The sequence below is a fragment of the Balaenoptera physalus genome, assembly GCF_965194825.1.
Source record: "Balaenoptera physalus genome assembly, chromosome: 8".
Classification (NCBI taxonomy): Eukaryota; Metazoa; Chordata; class Mammalia; order Artiodactyla; family Balaenopteridae; genus Balaenoptera; species Balaenoptera physalus.
Genome location: NC_138887.1, coordinates 114,589,816 through 114,617,546, shown reverse-complemented (window position 1 = coordinate 114,617,546; position 27,731 = coordinate 114,589,816). Strand labels below are relative to the sequence as shown.

At 33.6% G+C, this 27,731-nt stretch overlaps 1 protein-coding gene and 2 long non-coding RNA genes across 17 annotated transcripts in view; 2 read left to right on the top strand and 1 right to left on the bottom strand.

Moving 5' to 3' along the window:
• Window positions 1-27,731, top strand: part of LOC309666443 — a 367,092-nt gene that overhangs the window by 102,757 nt on the left and 236,604 nt on the right. The window lies entirely within an intron of this gene.
• The window catches only part of LOC309666438 (uncharacterized protein), a 312,121-nt gene that overhangs the window by 209,024 nt on the left and 75,366 nt on the right, over window positions 1-27,731 (top strand). For 12 of the 14 annotated variants that reach the window (XR_014267102.1, XR_014267103.1, XR_014267104.1 and 9 more), the window contains one exon: window positions 1,977-2,079. Coding sequence is in view for 8 of the 14 variants with exons in the window: in XM_082473897.1 (XP_082330023.1) it covers window positions 1,977-2,079 (103 nt within the window). In the remaining 6 variants the exon portion in view is untranslated. Of the gene's footprint in view, window positions 1-1,976; window positions 2,080-13,624; window positions 17,366-23,711; window positions 23,803-27,731 lie in introns of those variants that run through there. The other 2 variants (XM_082473899.1, XM_082473898.1) reach the window with 2 other exon arrangements.
• LOC309666439 overlaps window positions 17,374-27,731 on the bottom strand; it is a 242,609-nt gene continuing 232,251 nt past the window's right edge. The window contains exons 2-3 of one of the 2 annotated variants that reach the window (XR_014267108.1): window positions 20,826-24,652; window positions 17,374-17,902 (exon numbers count right to left, since the gene is read on the bottom strand). This is a non-coding gene — a long non-coding RNA (uncharacterized lncRNA). Of the gene's footprint in view, window positions 24,653-27,731 lie in introns of both variants that reach the window. The other variant, XR_014267109.1, reaches the window with a different exon arrangement.

Genomic DNA, 27,731 nt, shown 5'->3' with positions numbered 1-27,731 from the left:
GCTGCAATCTACAAATTTTAATATGATGTGTTTTCATTTTCAGCAGGCTTAGAATATTTCTATTTTTCTTTATGATTCCTTCTTTGACTCTTGTGTTATTTAGATGTATGCTGTTTAAATTCCAAACATTTTAGGATTTTACAGATATTGTATTCTTATTGATTTGTAATTTAACACTGTTATTGTCAGAAAACTTATTCTGTATGATTTCAACACTTTGTAAAGTATTGAGATTTGTCTTTTGGCCCAGCAAAGGACTATATTGCTTAACATTTTACATGCACTTGAAAAGCATGTGTATTCTGTTGTTGTTGGGTATAATGTTCTATAAATAACAATTATGTGGAAATAACCTAAGTGTTTGTCAGTGGATGAATGGATAAAGAAGATATGGTTTAAACACACACACACACACACACACACACACACACAGTGTGATATTATTCAGCCATGAGACAGAAGGAAATCTTGCTATTTGTGATAACATGGATGGACCTTAAGGTCTTTATGCTAAGTGAGACAAGTCAGAGAAAGACTAATATGTATGATATCTACTTATATGTGGAATCTAAAAAATCCAAACTAATAAAAACAGGGAGTAAATGGTGGTTACTAGGGGTGGAGAATGGGGGAATAGGAGAAATGTTGTTTATAGTGCATAAACTTGCAATTAGTAGATACATACGTCCTGGAGATCTAATGCACTGTATAGTGAATATAGACAACAATATTGTATTATAATCATCAAACTTGCTAATTATTCCCAGGACAAAAATGAATGATAATTAGGTGAGGTACTAACTATTATTATAGTGCCAGTCATATTACAATATACAAATGTATCAAATCAACGTGGTGTACACCTTAAATTTACACAATGTTATATGTCAAACAGATTTCAATGATCTGTAATAAATACATACACACAAAATATCAATTTTGTCAAAAATTTTGGTAGTATAGTTTAAGTCATATATCCTTACTAACTTGCTTCTCCTGTTGGTTACTGAGGAAGAGGTGTTAAAATATTCAATTATGATTGTAGGTGTGTATATATTTTTCTTTGATTCTGTTACTATTTTTTAGATATATTTTAAATTTTTTGCTTTAGGTACATATTCGTTTAGGCTTGTTAAATTTTCTTGATAAGTTGATTATCATTATGAAATGCCCCTTTTTATTACAGGCATACTTCATTGTATTGTACTTTGCAGATACTGCATTTTTCACAAATTGAAGGTTTGTGACAACCCTGTGTCAAATATATCGGTGCCGTTTTTTTCAACAATATTTGCTCACTTTGTGTCTCTGTGTCACATTTTGGTAATTTTCAAAATGTTTCAAACTTTTTCCTTATTATACTTGTTATGATAATCTGAGATCAGTGATCTTTGGTGTTACTATTGCAAAAGGATTACAACTCGCTGAAGTCTCAAATGAGGGGTTAGCATTTTTAGCAATAAACTATTTTTTAATTAAGGTATGTACATTGTTTTTTTAGATGTAATGATTTTGCCCACTTAACAGACTACAATATGGTGTAAACATAACTTTTATATGCACTGGGAAACCGAAAAATTTTTATGACTTGCTTTATTGCAATAGTCCCTTTATTTCAGTGGTCTGGAGCTGAACCCACAATAACTCTAAGGTACCCGTATCGATAATACTCTGTCTTGAAACCTACATTATCGGATACTAATCTAGCTTGTTTTACGATTAGTGTGATGGTTAAATTGTTTTGTCAACTTGACTGTGCCATGTGGTGCCCAGACATTTTGTTAAACATTATTCTTGGTGTGTCCATGAGGATTAGCATTTGAATCAATAGAACGAGTAAAGCGAATTGTTCTCCCTAATGTGGGTGGGCCTCGTGTCCAATAAGTTAAGGCCTGAACAGAACAAAAACTGCCTTTGAGCAGGGACATTGTTTTTTCCTGCCTTCAGAACTGAACTGAAATATTAACTCTTTGTAGGTCTTGAGTCTGCCTTCCTTCACACTGAAACTACATCAATGGCGCTCCCAGGCCTCCAGTTTCCCAACTGCAGATCTTAGGACTTATCGACTTCCATCGTCACGTAAGTCAATTCCTTAAAATATATATGTCAAAAATATGCCAAACGGATGTGTGTTTGTCTTTTTGGTTCTATTTCTGTGGAGAACCCTGATGTCTTAGTCCATTTGGGCTGCCATAACAATAACATAGACTGGGGGGCTTAAACAACAATCATTTATTTCTCACAGTCCTGGAGGTTGGGAAGTCCAAATCAAGGTTCCAGCAGATTTGGTGTCTGGTGAGAGCCCACTCCCTGGTTCACAGATGGTCATTTTCTTAGTGTCTTCACATGGTAGAAGCAGCAAGGGAACTCTCTAGGGCCCCATTCATATAGGTACTAACACTATTCATAAAGGCTCCTGACTCATGATCTAGTTATATCCCAAATACCCATCTCCTAATACTGTTACATTGAGGGTTAAGATTTCAACATTTGAATTTTGGCGGGACACAAACGTTCAGTGTATAGCACCTAAATAAGACACTTAATGTTTAGTGTTGTAAGTACCATAATGGTCTATGTTTTTATACTTAAATATGTAAATTTGCAGTGTAAACAATCTTGGTAATTGTTTTTTTTCCCCTTTGTGACAATCTCTTCCTTTACAATGAATGTTTAGTCATTTAAACTTAACCCAAACCATATCAGCCCTTTTTTAAGTCAACCATCTTGATATTTGTTTTGTATTTTTCCCATTTGTGCTTTTTATTCCTGTTTCTGCCTTCTTGTAGATGTATTGAATAATTTTTTAGTATGCTACTTTACATCTTCTATTGTCACCTTAGCTATGTTTCTTTGTTTAATCTTTAGAATAATCATTATTAAAATAAAACTATCTTGAGCTTAAAATTTAATTTCAAATATTATGAATAATAGTCTAATTTCACACCTCATTTATGTTTTATGCTTTTTTTATTTGTTTTATGTATAAAACACTAGTATTTTGCCTAAAGTAGTAAGTTGCTTGTGAAAAAAATAAGAAAATATGAAAATAATAATTTCATGTACATATAATCACTCTTTATTCTATTCTGTAGTTTAAGGCCTCAGTGTGATATTATCACCCTTTGCCCTGAGGAAATTTTTATAATATATCTGTACATGCATGTCTGTTGGAGACAGTATTTCTCTTATTTATGTTTCTGAAAATATCTTTATTTTTCTTTCATTTTGAAGGGAAATTCTGCTATATGTAGAATTCTGGGCTAGCAGATTTTTTCTTGTGCTAGTTTAAAATATTTCAATCTCTTTTATCCTCTCTCATTTTGAATGAGAAGTCACCCATCTGTCCTAAAGCTGTGTCCTTTTATGGACTATGACCCTCTTCAATCTATTTTTTTAAATTTCTCTTCATCTTTCCTAGTACCAGTGTAACTACAATATGTCAAATTGTGGTTTTCTTGGCATTTATCCTGCCTGGGAGTGTCTGGGTTCTTGAATCTGCAGAGTGGTTAGTTTGTTCAATTGTGGAAAATTCCAGTCATTATCTTTTCTCTCTTTCTGGCATTTCAATTACATTTTATATTTCATTTAATATTGTCTGAATGTCTTAGATTCTATGTTACATTTTCTTAATTTTCTTCTCGTTTAGTTTTAGTTTTGATAATTTGTACTGACTTTTCTACTAATCCATGGCTCCTTTCTTCTGTTGTGTTCAATCTATTGATAAAATCAACAAATATAGTATTTTTCATAGCTAGCATTTTCATTTGGTTGTTTTGGGGGGGGAGGGGGGATTTCATTTATCTCTGTTGAAATTTCTCACCTGTTAGTTCATGCTTAACGTGTTTAATATTTTTAATAGTTATTTTAAAGTCTTACCTGGTAATTTGTGAGTCTGATTTTACTGACTGTTTTTCCCTTGATCATGTGTAACATTTTCTTTTTCCTTATCATGCCTTGTATTTTTTAAAACTGCTTGACATTATTTTTAAAATAAGAATAGGGACTTAAGTCATATTTATCCCCAGGAAAAGGCACATTGGTGTCATCATGTCACAGCTGTAGGCAGAGAACTAAGTAAAGTTAATCTGCAGTGAGTTGGGTTTAAATTTTGTTGCAGGTTTGGTTATATTCATTTGCCCACTAGATATGAATATTTTGAAGTTATGAATCACAACATTTCCTTTGTGGGGCTTGATATCTTAGAACAAATAAGACTCTAGAGATCTTTTAAGGCTATAGAGATCTCTTTTTGCTTTACAGCTCAGGTGCCAGCTTTGCAAAGCATGGTGAATTCTCTATGATATACAATCTGGTTACCAGGTTTTGGATCACTGAGGATCTTTACTTTACTCTTTCTCCTTACTCCCAGCTCTCCACATCTTGATAGATCTCTTACCATTCTGCAGCACTACCTGCACAATTTGGAGATTCACTGCAGTGCACTAAGTGGAGAGTCTCAACTATACATCTTTATTGCTCCTGTGCTCTACCACTGTCCTATTATCCAAGCATTTTATGATCTCTCCTGCCTGTCCCCTTTTCAACACTCCTCCCATACCTACTTCTATATCCTTCTAATGTGTATGTCAGGAATGCATAAATACATGTCTTTCTAAATTACAGAAAGCCCACTCATGCTTTTGCAACACCTCAAAGTTCCTGACTCCTCTTACAGTCAAGTCCCCATGGTAGTATCACATTTAACAGTTATGGGTCAAAGAGGAGGTTCAAGCATTACTCAAATCCCTCAAGCACTTAGGAAAGTTCAATTGCTTACACACAGACACTCTTATATAAAGCAGCTTTTACACATTATCTGGTATCTGTAATTTGTGGGAGCTTCCAGTGCTCTGACTTCAAAATGACATTGTTGTTTGTTCTCATCCAAACTATCTTCACTCTAACATTTTATCCCATCACACTTTTCATTTTCTTCATAATGTGCAGAATCATGGAAAGTGCTGAGGTATTTCACCTCTCCCATGACAGATATTCCTTTTGAGAATTTGTATATTATTTTAACAGTTTTTCCTTTTGAGAATCTACTACAAAAATATAGTTTATTTTCTCTTTAGAGGATGGGGAAAGGTGAAATGCTTAACTGACACAGAGGAAGAGGAAAGATGGAAAATTCACAGATGAATTTGTTTATCCTGCTATGCTTTTGTACATTCTGCTTTATATTTGGATTTTACTTTCTGTTATTATTTTCGTTGGTATTTGAGTATATAATTACATGTAACTACTATCTATAATCATATATCTCCTGTTAAACTGTGTTATTGCACAAATGACAGAGACAAAGGGATTTCCATAAGTAAGTCAACCCATTTCTCAGTGCTTCACACTTAGTAAGCAATGGGCACATGCTTGCTGAACAAAACTTCATAAAATTAGTTGTGTAAGTAAGTTGAACAACAGGCATAAACATAAAGGCAGAAAATATAAAATATCAGGTAGGTTGTAGATATATGCTAAGTGCTTTATGTTGTACTTTCCTTTTTTGTTGCTCTATAATTAGCATTTCCCCTAAAATTTCCAAATGGTATTCTTTAATGTAAGTATTCTTTCAGTTGAATATTATATCTTATATTAGGTGATAGTGATTATATATGAAAGGAATTAGATAAGGAACTAGAGCTCCTAGAAAACACAGCAATATTCAGAAGCAAAAGGAAACACTGGGAACATAAATCAATTGGTCTTTAACATCATACTGTGCTCATGTGAACTGAATGCTAAATTCTACTTATATAGGATAAAAATTCCACTTAGAGGTTGTTAATCAATCAATCATTCCCATTTTTTATTACAATTATTGAAATTTAATTTTTGTACCCAAGAGCCCCTATGTATAGGAAACATCTCTTTATTGTGCCTTTGACTTTTACCCGTACAGTTTAGTACCTGCTATTGTTCCTGGAATGACCCAAATGTAGGGGAAATATTCCAGGGGCATATTCTTCAGAGTGATCTTTTACTAATTCTATCTGATAATTTGATATGTGGGTGCATTTAGCATAAAATGCTACTGCAAATTTAAGGAATTTCCCTGTAAATATGTTATATCCCCAAAGTGTTTGTTTTATAAAAGTGTGTGTGTACCTTGTCCAAACATTTTCATTCTTCAGGCCAATGCTAAGATACAGGTAAACATTGGGCTTTTTAAAACCTTATATTAATGGGAGTATTGAAAGACTGGAAAACAATATCTGGTGTTGGTCTGATACTTCCTGAACTGGATTACTTATGTCTAATACGTAGTACAATTTAATACTTGATAACCCAGGCTCTCAAAAATGTACTCTAATACTATGAAAAATGCATTCTATAGAACATATTGGCAGGAGGGGTATTCTGTGGGAAAGAAGTGGAGCATCCACTAAGGAAAAAAATCCCAATATTAATTGTGAAGGGTCAGGGAATAAACTGAGTTTTGAAATGAGACAGTGAAGTTTTGCATGCATGTTTTAGGGCCTGGTTGTTATTGTGCCTGAAATAGAAATCGTGAAGATACTTGGAGAAGGCTAATGGTGGGGACTAAAGTGGACCCTATTATAAGGAGCTAAGTAAGAACTCTGACATCGTGTTTGGACCTATAGACCCTAAAAGTAAGTATTTCTTTTTTTTTTTTTTTTTTTTACACTAAGTATTTCTAATAGCAGTTTTTACATGGCTCTCCATTCTGAATTTTTCCCAATTTCAAAACATAAGGGAACTTTCTAAAAGTCACAGCCTGGACTCGAACTATACTATGTATAATTATGTAAAAGAATATACCATCCCCAAGTCGGAACAAGGGCATCAGAAGAGGTCACCGCCAACAGGAAAATAAGTACGTCCAGTAAAGCATCCATATGCTGAGAGGTACTCACCATCAAGGACAGCCACGGGAAGGACAGGTAATTTAAGGATCTGGCGCCTTGTCCAGGGGCATATGGATGGGAATTTATGTTCACTAGTCTCATTTGCCCCAAACATGTGAATTTCTCACAGGTGGCTAGTGAGCTTCTATGCCATAATAACTTGTTTATATAAAAGAAATGTAATTTCATTTCAACAAGGCCAGTGACATATGAGGTAATTAAAAGAGAAATGATAGAGATAAAATAATAGATGCATAGCAAAGCAATGCATTTAAAGTGCTTTTAAATGTTTAGAAAAGGTAAGTAACATTCCCAAGGTCACTATAGCTAGTGACAGGAGGAACTGGGATTTGAACTCTCCAACCTGTGCTCCTAATGACTGTATACTGTTGCCTTGGGCAGTAAGCTAGGTAAGGCTCATTCTCCATTTTGAGAATTTTTAAAAAATATTTTACAGCACCCTACTTTTCAGGTTCCTGGCTCTCATTCCATTCCAGTTTTTCATCTTTTATGTAGTTCTAATGTAGAGACTTTGAAATCCCTCAGGATAAATCCTATGCTAATTTTATCTTTAAAACCCTACAATTTAGCAGAATGGCCAATACATTGTAACCATCAAATACATGTTTCAGGCATTTGAATCTGTAACGGAGCCTTTATTGCAGTGAAAATTCAATGAGTTCTGGTTCAAGATGGCACCTTAGGAGGATCCTAAACTCACCTCTTCCCATGGACATAACCAAATCTATAGCTACATATGGAACAATTTCCTCTGGGAGAAAACCTAGCTGAGTAACTTCTATACATTGGGTGAACAAGAAAAAAACAAACATTGAAGTAAGTAGGAGAGGCTGAGTCACAATATCACCATAAACCCCATACCAGGAATAGCAACCCACCCTTGGAAGAGAACTCAAAATCCTAAGTTTCTCACTGAGGAGCAGAGTTTGAACTCCTTATCTGGCACTCCAACTTTTCAGACCTGCACCTGAGAGATGAGCCCCCAAAACATCTAGCTTTGAAATCCAACATGTCTTGCATCCATGATACCCACAACACCATAGCAAATTGAGTTGAAGAGTTCATACTCTGCATACTTTAAAAGCTGCTGCCTGTGGTTCTGGCTTCTAATTAACCTAATCTAGGTGCTAAGATCCTCCCCTTGGGGACACTGACAGTTGTTGGCACACCTCCAACTACTGGGACTCACACACAATAAAATAGGCTGCTTGGACAACCATGAAGATTTGAGAGACAATCTCAATCTCAAAGAAAGAACTAGGGAAGAAATAAGGTACACCCCTTACATGAGACCATTCCAAGTCTCAGAGAGGTGGGTGTTTATCTAATGCACAGAAACCAATACAGAGAGTAAAGGAAAATGAGGAAACAAAAGAATATGTTCCAAATGAAAGGATAAAATAATACCTCAGTAAAAGACTTTAATGAAGAGGAGAAAAGTGATTTACCTGATAAAGAGTTCAAAATAGTGGTTATAACAGTGCTCACCATGCTTAGGAGGAGAAGAATGTATTTAAAAAGTGAGAATTTCAACAAAGAGAAAATATAAGAAAGTACCAATAGGAGTCACAGAGCTGAAGAATACAATAAGTGAACTGAATAATACAATAGCAGAGTTAAACAGCAGACTAGAAAAGCAGAAGAAAGGATCAGTTAACTTGAAGTCAGGGCAGAGAAGTCACCCAATCAAAGTAGAAAAATAAAGAATTAAAACATTAAAGATAACTTAAGGGACTTGTGGAACAACAAGTGGACGAACATTCACATTATAGGAGTCCCAGAAGGAAAAGAAAGGGGCAGAAAACTTATTTGTAGAAGGAACGGCTGAAAACTTCCCTACCTTGGTGAAGGAACACATCCAGATCCAGAAAGCTCAGAGAGTTCCTAATGAGATGAGCCCAAAGAGACCTACATCAAGAAATATTATAATAGAAGTATTAGAAGTTAAAGACAAAGGGATAATCTTAAAAGAGGCAAGAGAAAAACACTTGCTACCTGCAAGGGGGTCCCCATTAGATTACCAGCAGATTTTCTAGCAGAAACTTTGCAGGTCAGAAGGGAGTGGTAGGATATATTCAAAGGACTGAAATTTTTAAAAGTAACAACCAAGAATACTCTATCCAGCAAAGTTATTCTTCAAAATTGGAGGAGAGAGAAAGAGTTTTCCAGCAAAACGTAAAGGAGTTCATCAACATTAGACTGGCCTTGAAAGAAATGTGACAGGGACTTCTTTAAGATGAAACAAAAGGGTGTGAATTAATAACAAAAACATAAGAAGGTATAAATTCACTGGTAAAACTTAATATACAGTAAAGTTCAGAATAATCTAATGTTGTAAAGGTGTTGGGTTAATCATTTATAAATCCAGAATGAAGAGTAAAATACAAAAATAATTAAAATATAACTACAATAATTTGTTCATTGATACACAAGTTAAATGATGTAAACTGTGACATCAAATACATAAAATGTGTGAAGGGTGAGTAAAAATATAGGCTTTAGAATATACTTAAACTTGCTATTAACTTAAAATAGACTGTTATAAATGAGATTTTTTTTTTTAATGTAAACCTAATGGTAACCAAAAAGCAAAAAAAATTAGTAGATACACAAAAGGTCAAGATAAAGGAACCAAAACTACCAGTACAGAAGATCATCATATAACAAAGGAAGAGAGCAGAGAAGAATAAAGGAACAGAGGAACTACAAAATTTCCAGAAAACAATTAACAAAATGACAACAAATACATACATATCAATAATTACTTTAAATGTAATGACTAAATTCTCTAATCAAAAGAAATCAAGTGACTGAATGGATTAAAAAAAACAGACAAACAAAAAACCCATCTAGATGTTGCCTAGGGAGACTAACTTTAGATTTAAAAACACACACAGACTGCAAGTGAAGGGAAAGAAAAAGATGTCCCATGCAAATGGGAATGAAGAGAAACCTGGGGTTGCTAGGCATATACCAGACAAAATAGACTGGAAGACAAAGAAGGTCATTACTTAATGATAGAGGGGGGTCAGTCAAACAAGAGGATACAACATTGTAAATATTTATGCACCCAACATTAGGAGCACCTAAATATGTAAAGCAAACATTCACAGAGCTAAAGGAAAAAATAGATAGCAAAATAATAATAGTTGGGGACTTTAATAGTTGGGGACTTTAATATCCTATTTACATCAATGGATAGGTTATCCAGACAGAAAATCAATTATGAAACATCAGCTTTAAATGACACATTAGACCAGATGGACTTAACAGATATAACAGAACTTTCCATCCAAAAGCAGCAGCATACACATTTTTTTCAGTTGCATATAGAACACTCTCCAGGATACATTGCATGTTAGGCCGCAAAACAAGTCTTAATAAATTTAAGAAGACTGAACTCATACCAAGCACCTTTTCTGACCACAATGGTAAGAAACTGGAAATCAACTATAGAAGAAAACTGGAAAATTCACAGATACATGGAGATTAAAAACATGCTACTGAATAACCAATGGGTCAAAGAAGAAATCAAAATTTAAAATACCTTCAGAGAAATGAAAATGGAAATGTAAAATAACAGAACTTATGAAATATAACAAAAGCAGTTCTAACATAAGTTCACAGTGATATACACCTACCCACTTATGATTAAAAACTCTCAACAGGGCTTCCCTGGTGGCGCAGTGGTTGAGAATCTGCCTGCCAATGCAGGGGACACAGGTTCGAGCCCTGGTCTGGGAAGATCCCACATGCCACGGAGCAACTAGGCCCGTGAGCCACAACTACTGAGCCTGTGCATCTGGAGCCTGTGCTCCGCAACAGAGGCCGCGATAGTGAGAGGCCCACGCACCGCGATGAAGAGTGGCCCCCGCTCGCCGCAACTAGAGAAAGCCCTCGCACAGAAATGAAGACCCAACACAGCCAAAAAAAAAAAAAACTCTCAACAAAGTGAGTGTAGTGTGAACATACCTCATAATAATAATAGCCACATATGACAAACCCACAGCTAACATCATACTCAAGATGATGAACACAAGGATGCCCACTCTTACCACTCTTATTCAACAAAGTATTGGAAGTCTTAGCCAGAGCAATTCAGCAAGAAAAATAAATTAAAACTCATCCAAATCAGAAATGAAGAAGTTTAATTGTCACTATTTACAGGTAACATGATTTCATACAGAGAATACTCTAAAGACTTCACCAAAAAACTATTAGAAATAATTTAAAAATACAATAATGTTGCAGGACACAAAATCAATATACAAAAATCTGATGCATTTCTATATACTAACAATGAAACAGCAGTAAGAGAAATTAAGAAAACAGTCCCATTTAAAATTGCATTTAAAAAAGAATAAAATACCTAGGAATAAATTTAACCAAGGAGGTGAAAGACCTGTACACTGAAAACTGTAAGACATTAATGAAATAAATTGAAGAAGACACAAATAAATGGAAAGATATTACATGCTCATGAACTGGAAGAGTTAATAGTGTTAAAATGTCCACACTACCCAAAGCAGTCTACAGATTCAATGCAAGCTCTATCAAAATTCCAATGCCATTTTTCACAGAAATAGAATAATCCTAAAATTTGTATAGGACATGAAGACTGCAAATAGCCAAAGCAATTTTGAGAAATAAGAACAAACCTGGGGGCATCATGCTCCCTGATTTCAAACTATATTACCAAAGTAATAGTTATCAAAACCGCATGGCCTTGGTATAAAAACAGACACATAAATCAACGGAACAGAATAGAGAGCCCAGAAATAAACCTATGCATAAATGGTCAATTAATTTATGACAAAGGAGCCAAGAATATATGAGGGGAATAGGACAGTCTCTTCAATAAATGGTGCTGGGAAAACTGGATAACCACATGCAAAAGAATAAAATTGGACCACTATCTTATACCATACACAAAAATTAATTCAAGATGGATTAAAAATATGAATGTAAAACCTGAAATCATAGAAGAAAACAAAGCAGTAAGCTCTGTGACATCAATGTTGGAGGTTTATTTTTTTGCTTGTGACACCAAAAGCAAAGGCAACAAAAGCAAAAAGAAACAAATGGGACATCAAACTAAAAACAAACAAACAAAAAACACTTCTGCACAGCAAAGGGAACGTCAACAACATGAAAAGGCAACCTATTGAACGGGAGAAAATATTTGCGAATTGTGTATCTGACAAGGGGCTAACATCCAAAATATATAAACAATTCATACAATTCAATAGCACTTCACCAAACATAGACTCAATTCTCTTTTGTCATTTCACTTAGAAATTTTTTGTGTTTGTATTTAGCATAGTTAAATGAGTTTCCTTAAATGAAATATTGCATCCACAACAGTATTAAAAACAGCACAGTCTACAAATAATACACTTTAAATACAAGGACACACATAAGTTGAATGTAAAGGGATGGAGAAAGATATCACATGATAACACTAATAAACAGAAATCTTGAGTAGCTACATTATTTCCTGACAAAAATTTAGACAAAGCTTAATTATCAGAGATAAGGAAGGGCATAAAATAACAATAAAAGGGTCAGTCCTCCAAGAAAATCCAAAATCTCTATGTACCTAACAATAGAATATCAAAATGTAAAAGAAAAACAGAATGGAAAGGAGACATAGATAGGTCCACTATTATAACTGTATATTTTACTGTATTTTTTTTAGTAATTGGTAGACCAAGCAGGCAGAAAACTACTAAGGATAAAATTGACCTGAAAAGCACTATTAATCAATTGACACTTTAAGAATCCTCTATCTCACAATAGCATTTTTCTAAGGCTCATATGGACTGTTGTATAGGACAGATCACATTAGCTAATTTAAAAGACCATAAATCATACAAAGTATGTCTGCAGGACACAACGGAATCAATAATGAATAACATTCCAAAGTAGAAAATAATAGGCCCTGTTGATTTCACTTGTGAATTCTATCAAACAATTAATGAAAAAATTTTAGCAATCCTCCACAATCTCATCCAAAAGATAGAAACAGGGGGAACACTTTCTAATTCACTCTCTAAGGCCAGCATTATCTTAATAACAAAGCCAGATAAAGCTCTACAAGAAAGGAAAACTAAAACTGTATTTTCAAAAACATATCAGCCAATGGGATCCAACAATGTATAAAATAATTGTACAATGAAGTGAGATTTACTTCAGGTATGTGGGACTATTTCAACATTCAAAAGTAAATTAAGTTAATCTATCAAATCAAGAGACTAATAAGAAAATGCACATGATCAGATCAATTCATGCAGAAAAGCATTTCACAAAATCCAACACCCATTCATTATAAAACTCTCAACAAGGTAGAAGTAGAACGTCCTTAACCTGAAAAAGACTATCACTTCACAAAGGTACAAAAATTGGGGTGCTATAGGGCAAGTAAATATGAGTGAGCATATTTCCCTATTCATCCTCTGGTGGGTTATGGAGGGTAGATGTCAAGTTTTCTTATTGGTCATTGAAACTCTCACCTAGCTTTTCTTTGTCATCACTTCTAAGTATTATGAAACACTTCCATTTGTAAGTATAGCTATATATGGCTGATAATAATAATTACAATTAATCTAATAGCTAATATTTATTTAGCATTTATTGAGGGCTTATGTGTCAAACACCGTGTTTAGCAGTTTATATGGATTATCTTATTTGGACCTCAAATAATTCTATGATTTACTTTTGATTCCCATTTATAGTTTAAGATTCTAAACTACAGAAAGCAATTTAACTTGTGCTAGAAACTTAGTGGAAGTCAGCATTCAAGCCTACACAATCAGGCTGCAAAAGCAACTCTCCTCTCCCATGTTGAACTGCCTCTCAGGCAGGTGAGTATAGTTATAAAAATAAAACCTCTCAGTTAATTGTGGTGAAACCCAAGGCCTTCTCTCTTTATCAGGAATTCCTGGAGTAGGTCTAAACTCTCTGCATCAGAGCATCAAAGAACCAATTATAGAATTTCAGCAACTTCTGCCTGCCTTTTCAGATAGTCTATTTTCAAAATATAAAGATGGAATTTAACATACATTGAAACAATGGCTTTTTTCTCCATCCAATTCCATGTCATTTTTGATCACTGTTACCTTTTGCCACATGCTGACATTAGATTATTCTGGTCTCAATGTCTGAGGTTATTAAGTTTTTGTTTCTTTTGTTTTATTTCATCATATATGGAAAACAGAAATATTTCTTTATTTAGAAATGTGCCATTCTATCCAGATGCATAAAACTAGTTTTTAATTAGTTAAGGTAATAAATTTATCCCAAACTAAGGAGTAGGTCTTTCTGGGATTTTAATTTCCTGATTTTTTTTTCCCTAATATTTCCAATGCCTCTAAAACAAAAAAGAGACATTAAGTATTTTGATTTCAGAAAGTGTAAACACTTAAGAGCACTCAGTTTCATAGAGTTTATTTATTATTTTCTTGGTCTTCTCCATAAAAATATATTCCATATAGTGAAGTTAATAAAGATAAATTGATTGTTTGCTGAAGAAAAACACAGAGCACTAACCATAGAGTTACTATAATTAAATTACCAAGTAGATAAAAATATTGAAATGCCAAATAGAATTCCAAATTATTTGTGCTTTATATAAATATATGACTTGCTAAAAACAATATAGTTCTATGTTTAATGGCAACTACATACTTTTCTGCAGCTTTTATGGAAGAGATGTCCAGAATTTAAAAAGAAAAATAAAAGTAATAATAAATAAAAATACATACCCTGTAGGTGAATTTGAAGTTTTCCTTTGTTAAGGATTTATTTGTTAATGAAATTAAGTAGAATACACATTAAAATTAGACTAAAAATTCCAAGAGTGGAAACAAGCATATTTAGAAAAAGCTTCCAAATTAAGTGTTTTTTCTTCTAATGGCTTACCTTAAAAAAAAATCATGGCTTTTTTATCTCCCTTAATTCGTCTCCTTCTGCATAAAATACTTGGGGAAAATATCATTTAGTCTTTACATTTATATATAAGAAAACTGTACATAAACTATAGAGGAGTTGTACTGAGTTAGATATGCTTTTTAAAGTTCTTATCATAAATTACATGCCTATTTAATGGCAGAGTACAATCTATTACAACAGTGATTCTTGGGATTTATCATCTTTCAATCTTGAAAAAAATCCATATTAAAAAACTCCTATTCTGCTTATGACTAAGATAAAGTAATAGCACTCAAATTTACATTCCCAGTTCAAACAACTAAATATCTGGACACAATATATAAATAACACTTCAAGGCATTGGAGATAATGCAGCTAAAGGCAGTATTCTCTGAAAGACGGTAAACAAACAAGGTGAGCTCTGTAACTGCCACAGTATACTGTCTGGAGAGAATTTCCAGTGTCACAGTGGGGTGAAACCCAGGCAGAGGATGGTTCCCTCACTGAGTTGAGGAGTGGGAGGTGGAAGTCTGGGATGGGACTAGAGGCTAGAGTAAGAAGGGCAGAATCCTGAGAGGAGAAAGCAATCTACAGGTGTTCAGGTGGTCCCCCTTAAACTGAGTATTGATCAGTTTTTACAGTGAGGAAACCACCTGAGACCAAGGGAACAACCATCTAAAATAAAGAGAGAAACAACCCTCAGTGCTCACATGAAAGCAAGTGTAGCTCCTATTCCCACAGACCGAGTGGAAAAGCTCATAATTCACAGGTCATTGGGTATAGACTACTCAGAAGGAATTTATCCCAGAATTGGGGGAAAAATTAGACGTAGACTAAAGCTGTTCTGGTCCCGCCTAACAAGACTTAAAACTTAAAATCAAGACAGGAAAATATCATACTATTTTCAGGTAACTTAACTGTGCCAGATAACAAAGTTCAACACTATTTAAAGGAAGGAAAATGTATACAGACACAAGAAGGTGTTCATTTAAAAATTACCAGATATGCAAAAAAGCAGGAAAATATAACCCAAGATGAAAAAAATCAATCAAAATTAACCCCAAAAACATTCATTGTAGAATTAGTAACAATAACACTAAAAGACTTATTATAACTATTCTACATGTATAACAAACTAGAGGAAAAGACAGAGCATTTTAGTAAAACATAGAAATATCAAAGATGTAAATTTAATTCTAGAGATGAAAACTACAATGTCTGATATACAATGCACTGGATAGGATTAATGGCAGATTAGGCACTGCAGCATACAAGATCAATGAACTTGAAGACATATCCATGGAAAGTAAATAAAAAATAATATTGTGTTGTGGACTTTGTAACATATATGACAAAGGTGACACTGGTTAATAAGGGAAAAATGAAAGCCTACTGTTGTCAGGTTTTTATATTATGCATGAACTGGTATGATAACATTTCAAAGTAGATTATCATAAGTAAAAATGCATGATATAAACATAAGCAAACACTGAAACAAACAAAAAAAGAGTTTTAGCCAATAATTCAACAAAGGAGATAAAATACACTAAATTAATCCAGAATAATGCATTACAGTGGAAATAAGTGGAGCAGGAACAAACAGGACAAATAGAAAACAAATAGCCAGTGGTAGATTTAGAACCAATCATGATAATGATCATATTAAATGATATAAACTAATCAATAGGCAGTGATTGTCAAAAGGGGTAAAGAGCAAGACCCAATTATATTCTGCTTACAAAATGCCCACTTTAAATATTAGATGCAATGAACAAATTAAAAGACAAAAGCTACCAAATCTCATTCAAGAAGAAATATGTTACCTGAATAGCCTTAAATCAACAATTTGTACTTATCTTTCCCACAAAGAAAAGTATGGGCCAACACGTCTCACTTTAGTAAATTAAATACAATAATACATAAGAGGTATAATAATCCAAGCCTTGAATCACTTATAAAATTTACATAATATGGATCGTAGACCTAAATATAAACACCAAACTTCTAGAAAATGTAGAGGAGAAAATACTTGTGACAGCATTAGGCCAAGATTTCTTAGAAACATAATAAATAAATAAAATGATTGATAAATTGTGTTTTATAAAAAGTAAAAACTGGACAAAATTATCATATATCTGACAAAAAGCGCATATTCTTAATATATAAAGAAATCTCAAGATTCAATAAAAGGAAAACCAACAACTCATTAGAAGATGTGCAAAATATTTGAATAGAAATCTTTTTGTTCACTAAGGAAGAAATGTAAGTTGCAAATAAGCATTTGAAATGTTATTCAACATTATTTATAAAAAAGTGCAAATTATTAAAATCACAATGTGATAATACTCCACATTTTTTAGAGTGTCTAAAATTAAAAAGCCTAACCAAATAAATTGTTGGCAAGATTATGGAGTTAATGTAAAATGGTAAACATATTTTGGAAAATAGCTTGGCTTTCCCTTAAAAAGTTAAATACACATGTACAACATGACCAGCCATTTCAGTCCTAGGCATATGTCCATGCACAGACTTGCACACAGAGGCAAATAGAAGTCAAAGGAAATATCCTAGGGAGGTGAAGCCCTTACTTACCTCCTGCAGATCTCAACAAGGGGTGAAGAAACTTCTAGGCTTTCCAAAACCTGTGTGAGAAAGAAAATATATGTGAAATCTGAGAAATTGAATCATATAAATCAAATCAAATGCAGTAGGTTGAAGAAGAATATAAGCATATTATAGGTAAGGGAATGTTATCTCAAAATACCTATTGAAAGTAAAGTTCTAGAACTCTTAAGAAGAAGAATATCAACAAAACTAAAAGAAAAATGGTAAAGGATATCAATATGTTTATATTAATTTTTTAATTCAAATATACCATAAATATATGTAAAAATGTTCAATTTCAGTATTAAGAAAATATAAAAGTAACAACTAGATGGCCCAAATAATGTTTATATTAATAACAGTTATTAAAATGGTAACACTTACTTGTGTGGCAGATGCAAGGAAAGTGGCTTGATCTTGAATATTCATGAAAATATTGATTGCTTTTCATTAGTTTGGAAGAGAAATCTCAAAAGTATCTGCCAAAATTTAAAATACATATAGGCATTCAAATAAAAAAGAAAAATGTTATTACAGCATATCTTTTATAGGCAAAATATTAGTAAATAAATTGTGGCACTGACTACTAAAGTATAATATAAGAAAAATAAAGAATGATTTATAACTGTAGTTGGAGGGATTTTTAGATACTATTATGTGGGAAGAGCAAGATGCAGAAAAGTGTATATAAAGCCCCATGTTTGTTACACAAAAATGGCAAAAATCCATTTTATGTGTGCATATGTATAGCAATAGTAATATTATGACCATGGAGAAAAGTACACATCAGGCTGTTAACATTAGGTACATGGTTGGTAGAGGGAAATAGAAGATGAGAGGGACATAAATAAAAATAATACCAAAATGCTACAAAAGAAAGAATGTATATTTTCCAAAAGAAAAATAACATCCCTAGAGTAAAACATATATAAAAATATGTGGGTGGGGGGTCAAGGTCTATCTAGAAGGACATATAAAAGAACATTATACAAAATGACTATACTACCCAAAGCAAACTACAGATTCAATGCAATCCCTATCAAATTACCAATGGCAATTTTCACAGAACTAGAACAAAAATTTTTTAAATTTATATGGAAGCACAAAAGACCCCAAATAGCCAAAGCAATCTTGAGAAAGAAAAACAGAGCTGGAGGGATCAGGCTCCCAGACTTCAGACTATACTACAAAGCTACAGTCATCAAAACAGTATGGTACTGGCACAAAAACAGATATATGGATCAGTGGAACAGGATAGAAAGCCCAGAGGTAAACCCACACACCTATGGTCAATTAATCTACAACAAAGGAGGCAAGAATATACAATGGAGAAAAGACAGTCTCTTCGTAAGTGGTGCTGGGAAAAGTGGACAGCTACATGTAAAAGAATGTAATTAGAACATCCTCTAACACCATACACAAAAATAAACTCAAAATGGATCAAAGACCTAAATGTAAGGCTGGAAACTATAAAACTCTTAGAGGAAAACATAGGCAGAACACTCTTTGACATAAACTGCAGGAATATCTTTTTTGATCCACCTCCTAGAGTAATGAAAATAAAAACAAAAATAAAAAAATGGGACCTAATTAAACTTGAAAGCTTTTGCACAGCAAAGGAAACCATAAACAAAATGAAAAGACAACCCACAGAATGGGAGAAAATATTTGCAAGTGAAGTGACCAACAAGGACTTAATCTCCAATATATACAAACAGTTTATGCAGCTCTATGTCAAAAAAACACAAACCAATCAAAAAATGGGCAGAAGATCTAAATAGACATTTCTCTAAGGAAGACATACAGATGGCCAAAAAGCACATGAAAAGATGCTCAACATCACTAATTATCAGAGAAATGCAAATCAAATCTACAATGAGGTATCAACTCACACTGGTCAGAATGGCCATCAATAATAAATACTGGAGAGGGCATGGAGAAAAGGGAACCTTCTTGCACTCTTGGTGGGAATGTAAATTGGTACAATCACTATGGAGAACAGTGTGGAGGTTCCTTAAAAAATGAAAAATAGGAATCCCATATGATCCAGCAATCCCACTCCTGGGCATATATCCAGATAAAACCATACTTTGAAAAGATACATGCACCCCAATGTTCATTGCAGCACTATTTACAATAGCCAAGACATGAAAGCAACCTAAATATCTACCGATAGAGGAATGGATAAAGAAGATGTGGTACATATATACAGTGGAATATTACTCTGCCATAAAAAAGAACAAAATAATGCCATTTGCAGCAACGTGGATGAACCTAGAGATTATCATACTAAGTGAAGTAAATCAGAGAAAGACAAATATCATATGATATCACTTACATGTGGACTCTAATTTAAAAAATGATACAAATGACCTTATTTATAAAACAAAAACAGACTCATAGATTTTGAAAACAAAATTATGGTTACCAAAGGGGAAACATGGCGGGGGGAGGGATAAATTAGGAGCTTGGGATTAACATACACACACTACTATATATAAAATAGCTAACCAACAAAGACCTACTGTATAGCATAGGGAACTCTACTCAATCACCTATGTTCTGTAATCACCTATGTGGGTAAAGAATCTGAAAAAGAATGAATATATGAATAACTGAATCACTTTGCTGTACACCTGAAACTAATGCAACATTATAAATCAACAATACCCCAATAAAAACTTTTTAAAAAATGAACTGTAAAAAATAAAATGCATACTTTTGAAATTCTGAAAAAAAGAACATTATAAAAATTAGTGGTGCTTCTTTCACAAAATTGAGAATATTTTAACTTCCTCACTTAAGTTTCTGTGTATTGATTAATATTTTTATAATGACTTTGTATTGTAAATTTAGTGAGAAAATTATTAAGTGTATGAAACTATAGAGGAAAGTATAGGATATTTTGAAAAATTATATTGGGATGGAAAATATGTTAGAGAGTTCCTTTTTTTTTAGTCCAAGGCAGATTAGAACTCTACTTAAACGGGTATTTTAAAAATGTAACAACTTGAGAATTTATTCACTCACATAAATGAAGAGCCCAAGGGTAGCCCCAGCTTTTGGCACTGTTGATACTGGTACCCAAGCAGTATCATTAGCAATGTGTTTCCCTACATCGTTCCACATTGCTTTCCTTAGTGTTGGATTTACTTGCATGCAAAGTTTACTGAAGGTTGACAAAATGGCCATAAAAATTCCTAGGTTATATCCACAAGGGCTCCAGTGAATGAATAGTTTCTTTTTATCCATTTAACAGCAGAAGTCCCAGGGTTGACATTTCCTTGCTGTTACATAGCCTTGGTCATGTGCCTCAACTCTGTGATCTTGGAATGCGGGTTACTCACTGGCCAAGTTTGCTACTTGTAAGAATCCATGGAGTCTCAGTGGAGCTTGTTTCACCTGATCCATTTAGTGTCAGAGTGATTTCCTTCAGGAAAATAAGGATGCCAGTATCAGATGCACAGGGGTTGGGTAATAGTCCAAAGGACAAGAGAAGTTCACTACATTATGTTCTCCCTAAATGAGATAGAAAATTTTAAAGGCATAAAGAAAAAGATAGATAAGACCACCTAAGTTTATATACTTTGTCTATATGAAATTCATTATAAGCGTAGTTAAAAAAGAAATGGTTGAAAATACATATATTGCAGTAAAATGTTTAATATTTATGGCTGAAGAGTCCCCGTAACTCATAAGACAAAAGAAGGTAACAATAGAAAAAACGATAAAGAACAAAAGCAGGAATTCTCAGTTTAAAAAAATGTTAATGGCCAAACAAGCTTATAAAATAACACTGTCATGAGTAATCAGTAATGCAAATAAATATGATAATAAGATTTCAGTTTTCATTAATTAGATTATGGAACTGGAAATGAGAATATGATAAATTACAATAGTAAAACAGACTACTAAAATTGGTATCCTCATACACAGTTGATGGAAGTGTAAATTGGTAGAGATTTTTGTCTGTTACCACTTTTAAGGTTGACACATTGACACTGATCTGTCAAAATGAAAATGTGCATACTTATATCTATCCTAAAAAATAATCACAAATACACACAAATGCATATTTATAAGAATGGTATTGAACCATTGTTAAGTAATAGGAAAAAATAGGAAACTAAATATCTATCGGTAGGATAATGACTAACAAAGTATAGGATATGTATATTTTTAATAATATGAAAGTCCATAAAAGTATGAAATAGCTCTATATGAACAGAAATGTACAGCTCACTAGATGGTGTATATATAATTTTATTAAAAGTAATTTTATATTTATGTGCAATTACACATTATCCCTAACTATCCCTTATCTGTATCTATTTGTGTGTGTGTGTATGCACAGAGAAAGAGTAGAAAGATAGGTATAAACTATTGATTGAGGCTACTTCTGTGGAAGAGCAAAAACATGGGGAGGAAAGAGAGAGATTTCTGTGTTGCTAGAGGTTTTGTGACTACTTTTTAAAATAATTTTTCAGTTTTTGGTCACTTTGGGGTAAAAGTGCTGCAAATGCTGGAATAAAGAAATAATGTGTCCTATTTGCAGAAATTACAAAAATAATCTTTTGAAGTCTGTTTTTCAAAGAAAGCTTGTCCATGTGATTTACCACCAGTGTTGCATAGTGGTTATATCACTTATTGGTCTAAGTTATTATATATGTAATATATATATACATATATTATATGTATATATATGTATGTATATTGATAAATATATTGTTTAAATAGTACATATATTATCTATGAAAAACAACTATTCACATCTGTGTACTGTCTCTTTAGACTAATAGATGCCCGCATAAAACAAACTATTGGTTGTCTCCACAGGCAGTTTTGAAGGTGGGATAAGAGGTTGGATTGCAATAAAATATATGTTAGCTCAGTTTGGTTTGTGTCAGTAACTATATTAACTCACTATAGTAATAGTTTATCTCATCTCAATCAGCACATCTGATTACTATTTGTGTATATGATTAATAAAAATAAAGAAACTACATATTATATATTAAAATAGTCTGAAATCTAAACCTTTCAAAATATCAGGTATGTAGGTTAAACAAATATTAAAACCTAGATTCTTCCTCGAGCTACAGCCTCATTTTATGCCACTTTCTCTCATTGTCATAACCACACTGGACAAATTTCCGTATCTCTGAAAATGCTAAATTTTCTCTCATCTCAGTGGCCTCATTGATACTATTCAATGACTATGGGGTATCCTTTCAAGCACTCATCAGAGACAGAGGTCATGTGTTTGAACTTACATTTTTTAATTAAAAAAATTATAGATAAAGAGTATTTGGACATTTTTTGCCCTTTAAAAGAGGACAACACAAGATCTTCCCATAGTTCCATCATTTGGCAGATTGGTTATCACTCAGAGGAGAGCTTTAGCTATCATGGTGGCTCACTTAATTGTATCCCCCAAGATTTATGTTGATGCTCTAACCCACAGTATGACTGTATGTGGGGATAGGGCTTAAAAGGAGAGAATTAAGGTTAAGTAAGGTCTTAAGAGTAGAGCCCTAATCTGATAGGATTAGTGTCCTTATAAAAGGAGAGACACCAGAGAGCTCTTCTTCGCCACTCACTGTAAAGACAATGTGAATGTGGCTCGTTGCAAGTCAGAAAGAGTTCTCACCAGAAACTCACCCTGATGGCACACTGATCTGACCTCCAGCCTTCAGAACTGTTAGCAAATAAATTTCTATTTTTGAAGCAACTCAATCTGTGGTATTTTGGTAGTTCAAGCTGACTCAGACACTGAAGCATTCTAACTACCTTTGCTTGAGACCACTATCTCTTTCTATTTCAGCTTCCCCTCCATCATATTTCCTGTTGTCTGATGATTTTGAGGTGGCTATGGCCATTTTGGGGATGTTACTTTTAAGGTCAGTTGAGCTGGGGATGGATTTAGTTTGGTTTGGTTTCAGTGAGATATAAATATATAGGTTTGTTAGGACTTTGTTAATTATTGTCATAATCTCGCTATAGAAAACAATATAAAACACATTGTCATAAGGAGAGGCAATCAAAGACTAGGCAGCCAGATTTTGGAGAAAGTATTATAAAAGCATGTCAGACTCTAACTGAATATAAATATATTCTCTGGATTTTTTGGCATTTGTGTAATTTAATATTTATAAATTGTAATTTGTGATTATTTCTTAATTTAAATAAATATTCACTTTCACAGCTGTTTTTGTATTTATAATTTTATATTATTTTCCTTAAAAAATAATATAAAATTATACAATTTACAATTGTACACTTGCACAGTTTAGGAAGTATGAAAGCATGAACCAGTGGATCAGAGGTCCTAAACTCTCATGGCCAGTTCTGGCAGGAACTATGAAGAATTGTAATAAACAGGTGGGCACAATTCAACCTAAAAAGGGCAGTGGCTGCTGAACACCAACAGAGTGCTGTCAATCAACTGAGGAAACCGGTCCACAGAAACTGAATATGTGAAAATTTATGTGAGATTTCTGAAATTTTAAAGAAGGCATTTTAATTCGATTTTTCAATAAAACGTGCAATTGGACCGTTTGTCATTTTATGATTTGTCTAGGTAAATTATCCTCTGGATAATTTATACAGCAGAAGGTTTCCTTAGATATTGCCTCCAAATGGCAGGCTCCAGTCTTTTATGAGAAAGGACACACCAAAGCAGTTTCTCACTGGGACTCAAAAGGTCTTATCTGGAGGTAAATGTATTTAAAACATAGTATAACATTGTGGTAAAACATAGCTAAGATGCTACACTGCCTAAGTTTGAATTTCACCCAATCCCATTACTTATTTCTTGCATAATCTTGGGCAAATTTTTCAACGTCTCTGCATTAACGTTCTTCATTTGTTAAGAGGAGAAATTGGTAATACCCAACTTCATGCTTTGAAGATGAAGTAAATTAATAAACTCCAAGAGTTTCACAAAAGCGTGGCCCAACATAAATACTATAAAAGTGTTAGCTATTTTTCTCCCTTTTGGCCACTTGGAGTTTAACCATTTTGAAACAAGGACTAAATTAATTCCATGCTGACTGTATCCTGGTCCACATGTTTAATCCAGTGTATATTAAACCTGTGATTGAGGGATGGCCTGCATCTTAAAAGACAGTGCTCATGTCAGTGATGTTCTTACCGTATGTTAAGTTCTTGGAAGTCTGTAAGAGATCTGGAGCCAGCTCACCTTCCTGGAGGTTCTTACTCACCATTACCTAGGGTGCTGATTAGGAGCAGACAAAAGGAAGGGGTTCTCTGATAGTCCACTTATTTTCTAGAATCACAGGTAATTCTATGACTGAATGCCCTGTTGAAACAACTCTCACAGCAGGAGCAAGCAGCTCACATAATCAGAGACAGATCCAGGGACTCTCAATCTGGCCTTACAATAGGTTCTGTGGGTCTATGTCCTGTTTCATTCCCCCTAAAGTAAGATTAATTAGAGGTCTGTGATAAAATATATTGTTGCCAGAAAGAAACACTGCTTCCTGAGACCTTAGGCCTGTTCACATGGAGAACTCCAATCAAGGAACCTTGAGCAAGTCTCAAAATAACATCTTGGGAAAATTCTACCTCAGTTCTTTCAGTCAATGTCCAGCAGGTGACAAATGCTGAGCCTCTCCAGAAACCACAAGAAACCTCTCAGTCAAGTGTGCCAGGCTTTCCCAGATGCTGAGAAGATCCTACATTTTCAGATATAATCCAGTTCTTTGCCCCTGAAAACCATGGGCCATACCTTGATGGAAAATGTCATTCATTCCAATGTACTAAGCACTGCAAATTGAAGGAAATGAAGAGATGGAAGACACAGTCCTTGCCTTCAAGTTGCTCATAGTTTAGTAGCACAATAAATATATTTTGAATAATGAAGACATGAATTAATGAAAAAATAAGTTATATGTGATCAAATGACTACATCTAAGTCTGCATTTTTTATTTTAAAATAAGGCTAATAGTACAAATATCTCATAGGACTTAAGGTGGAAACATTAAGATGATGAATGGAAAGGGCTTTTGCACAGTGTCCTGTATGCAGTAAGCACTAAGTAAGTTTTTCATATTTTTTGTTATGGATGTAAAGTTCTAACATTAGTATTGTGTATATTCCTCCTTTAGCCATAAGTGTTGACCTCTACGCTATAGTACTTAAAGTGTGAATAATTAAAATGTCTTGTTAACTTTTTTCTTACATTGCAAACATTGCTGGCACAGCAAAAATCTTTGTGCTAAAATTTTCACTGTAAGTTTTGCTCAAGACTAAATAAATTAGATGAATTTTGCTTGATTAAATTTTCTCTAAGTTATCATTTCAATAATGATATCTATAATAAAGGTAGCTCTATTTGAACATAAAATTTTGTTTGGAATAAAATAAACAATTAAAAGTAATTAAGAAATATCAACACTTTAATTACTTAAAGTGGTAATTTTTTTTAACTGGAGTAAAATTGCTTTACAATATTGTGTTAGTTTCCACTGTACAATGAAGTGAATCAGTCATATGTATACCTATATCCCCTCCCTCTTGGACCTCCCTCCCACCCCCCCATCCCACCCAACTAGGTCATCACAGAGCACCAAGCTGAGCTCCCTGCTATACAGCAGGTTCCCACTAGCTATCTATTTTACACATGGTAGTGTATTTAGGTCAAACCTAATCTCTCAATTCGTCCCACCCTCCCATTCCCCCACTGTGTCCACATGTCCTTCTCTACATCTGCATCATTAAAAATTATTCGATGTGTTTAAAATTTGTAATATATTGCAAAAATTCTAAGGTATTATGTAAGAATTATTTTCATTTGTGTTGCATGAGTGTGCAGAGAATACCTTCTCTCTATCCCTGCAGAACCTCTCTCCTCCCTTCTCTACTTTATTGGACTCCATCTGTGGACTGTTTTGTCTCCTGGCTTCAGTTTGTGTTCAACCAATAGGAAGCTTGTACAGGAAGTCGGATGGTTAATTAACCCCTGGCTCCTTCTTTGTAAGGTTGCTTCAAGACAGTTGCATCTCTGGACTGAAGGTCACAGATCCTCTCAAGCTGGCACTATTTCTATCAGTGTCTCCTACTGGGTTTGGGTATCCAACAACTCCCACTCCGTATCATTTCAGGTCTCAGAGTGGGAACAACAGCTGCTGTAGTTCACTCTGTGATATTGTACTATCTCCTGAGGTTTCCCTACATTCTGCCCACACTTAGAAATAGTCCCCTTTTAAAGCTCCCTTTGAATTATCCTAATTTAAGTGTACCATCTGTTTCATGCTAAAATCCCAATAAAAACAGGCAGTACAAAAATAAGGAAAATGACTGATATTTTACATAAAAAAATGTATCTGAAAAGAAGAGAAAAGCTGTACTTTTAAATTTTAGGATGAGATAGAAAGCATAGGGTTAAGAGTGCCAACTCTTATATTTGTAGCCAAATTCCGATTTGGTCATCTATTACTTGTTTTTTTACTCTATTTTTCTAAAATTTAATGTTCTCACTTATGAAGTGGGAATAGTCATTAATGGTGAATGGTCATTTGTATCTATCTCATATTATTGAGATTAGGATTGTATAAAAAAAACATGTGTAAAGGGTTTAGCACAGAGCCTTGTACTGGGTAGTCTTTCAATGAAGGGTAGCTCCTACTTTTATTATCTGCATCTAATAATATTGCAAACATGTTAATATTTTAGGACTTAAATTACTTTCTTTTTTATTACCATCACAAATTTAAACACTATGGAAAACTCTGTGTGCATATTTAGAAATATTTTTATATTATAACTCTATTAAAATATAACATACTCTGAGTCATTTTATTAGAAATATTTGTTTTTTTAACTGTCTAAATGCAACCCATAATTTTTAGCTTTCTACTACCTTCATACAATATTATCAGGCAGAGTCAGAATAGTTCAAACTAGTAGAGCTAGATCATAAATAAATGAAACACTTACTAAACTTCTCTCTCTAAAACTGCTTCTCTAAACTAGTATTAGTCATTCTGTCCTCACAGATAGTAAATTTGCCTGGGAGGTTTCTCAGGAATTGCCTGAAGCAGGTAATAGGGAACTCAGGGGGCAGGATTCAAGGTTCATAAGCAGAATGGTATCAGTTTTTAAATATTTTTTTAAAAATGCTATATTAGAGTAGGTGGGTTCTTTTGAAAGGAAGTTTTCATAATTAAGTTTAACCAAAACCAAAATAATAGCTATTATAGAAATAAAAATCTGTATATGATATTAAAAATATATCTCATTTCTCTGTCAGTTGCATATTTTTTTAGCTCTAAGATCCCTACAAA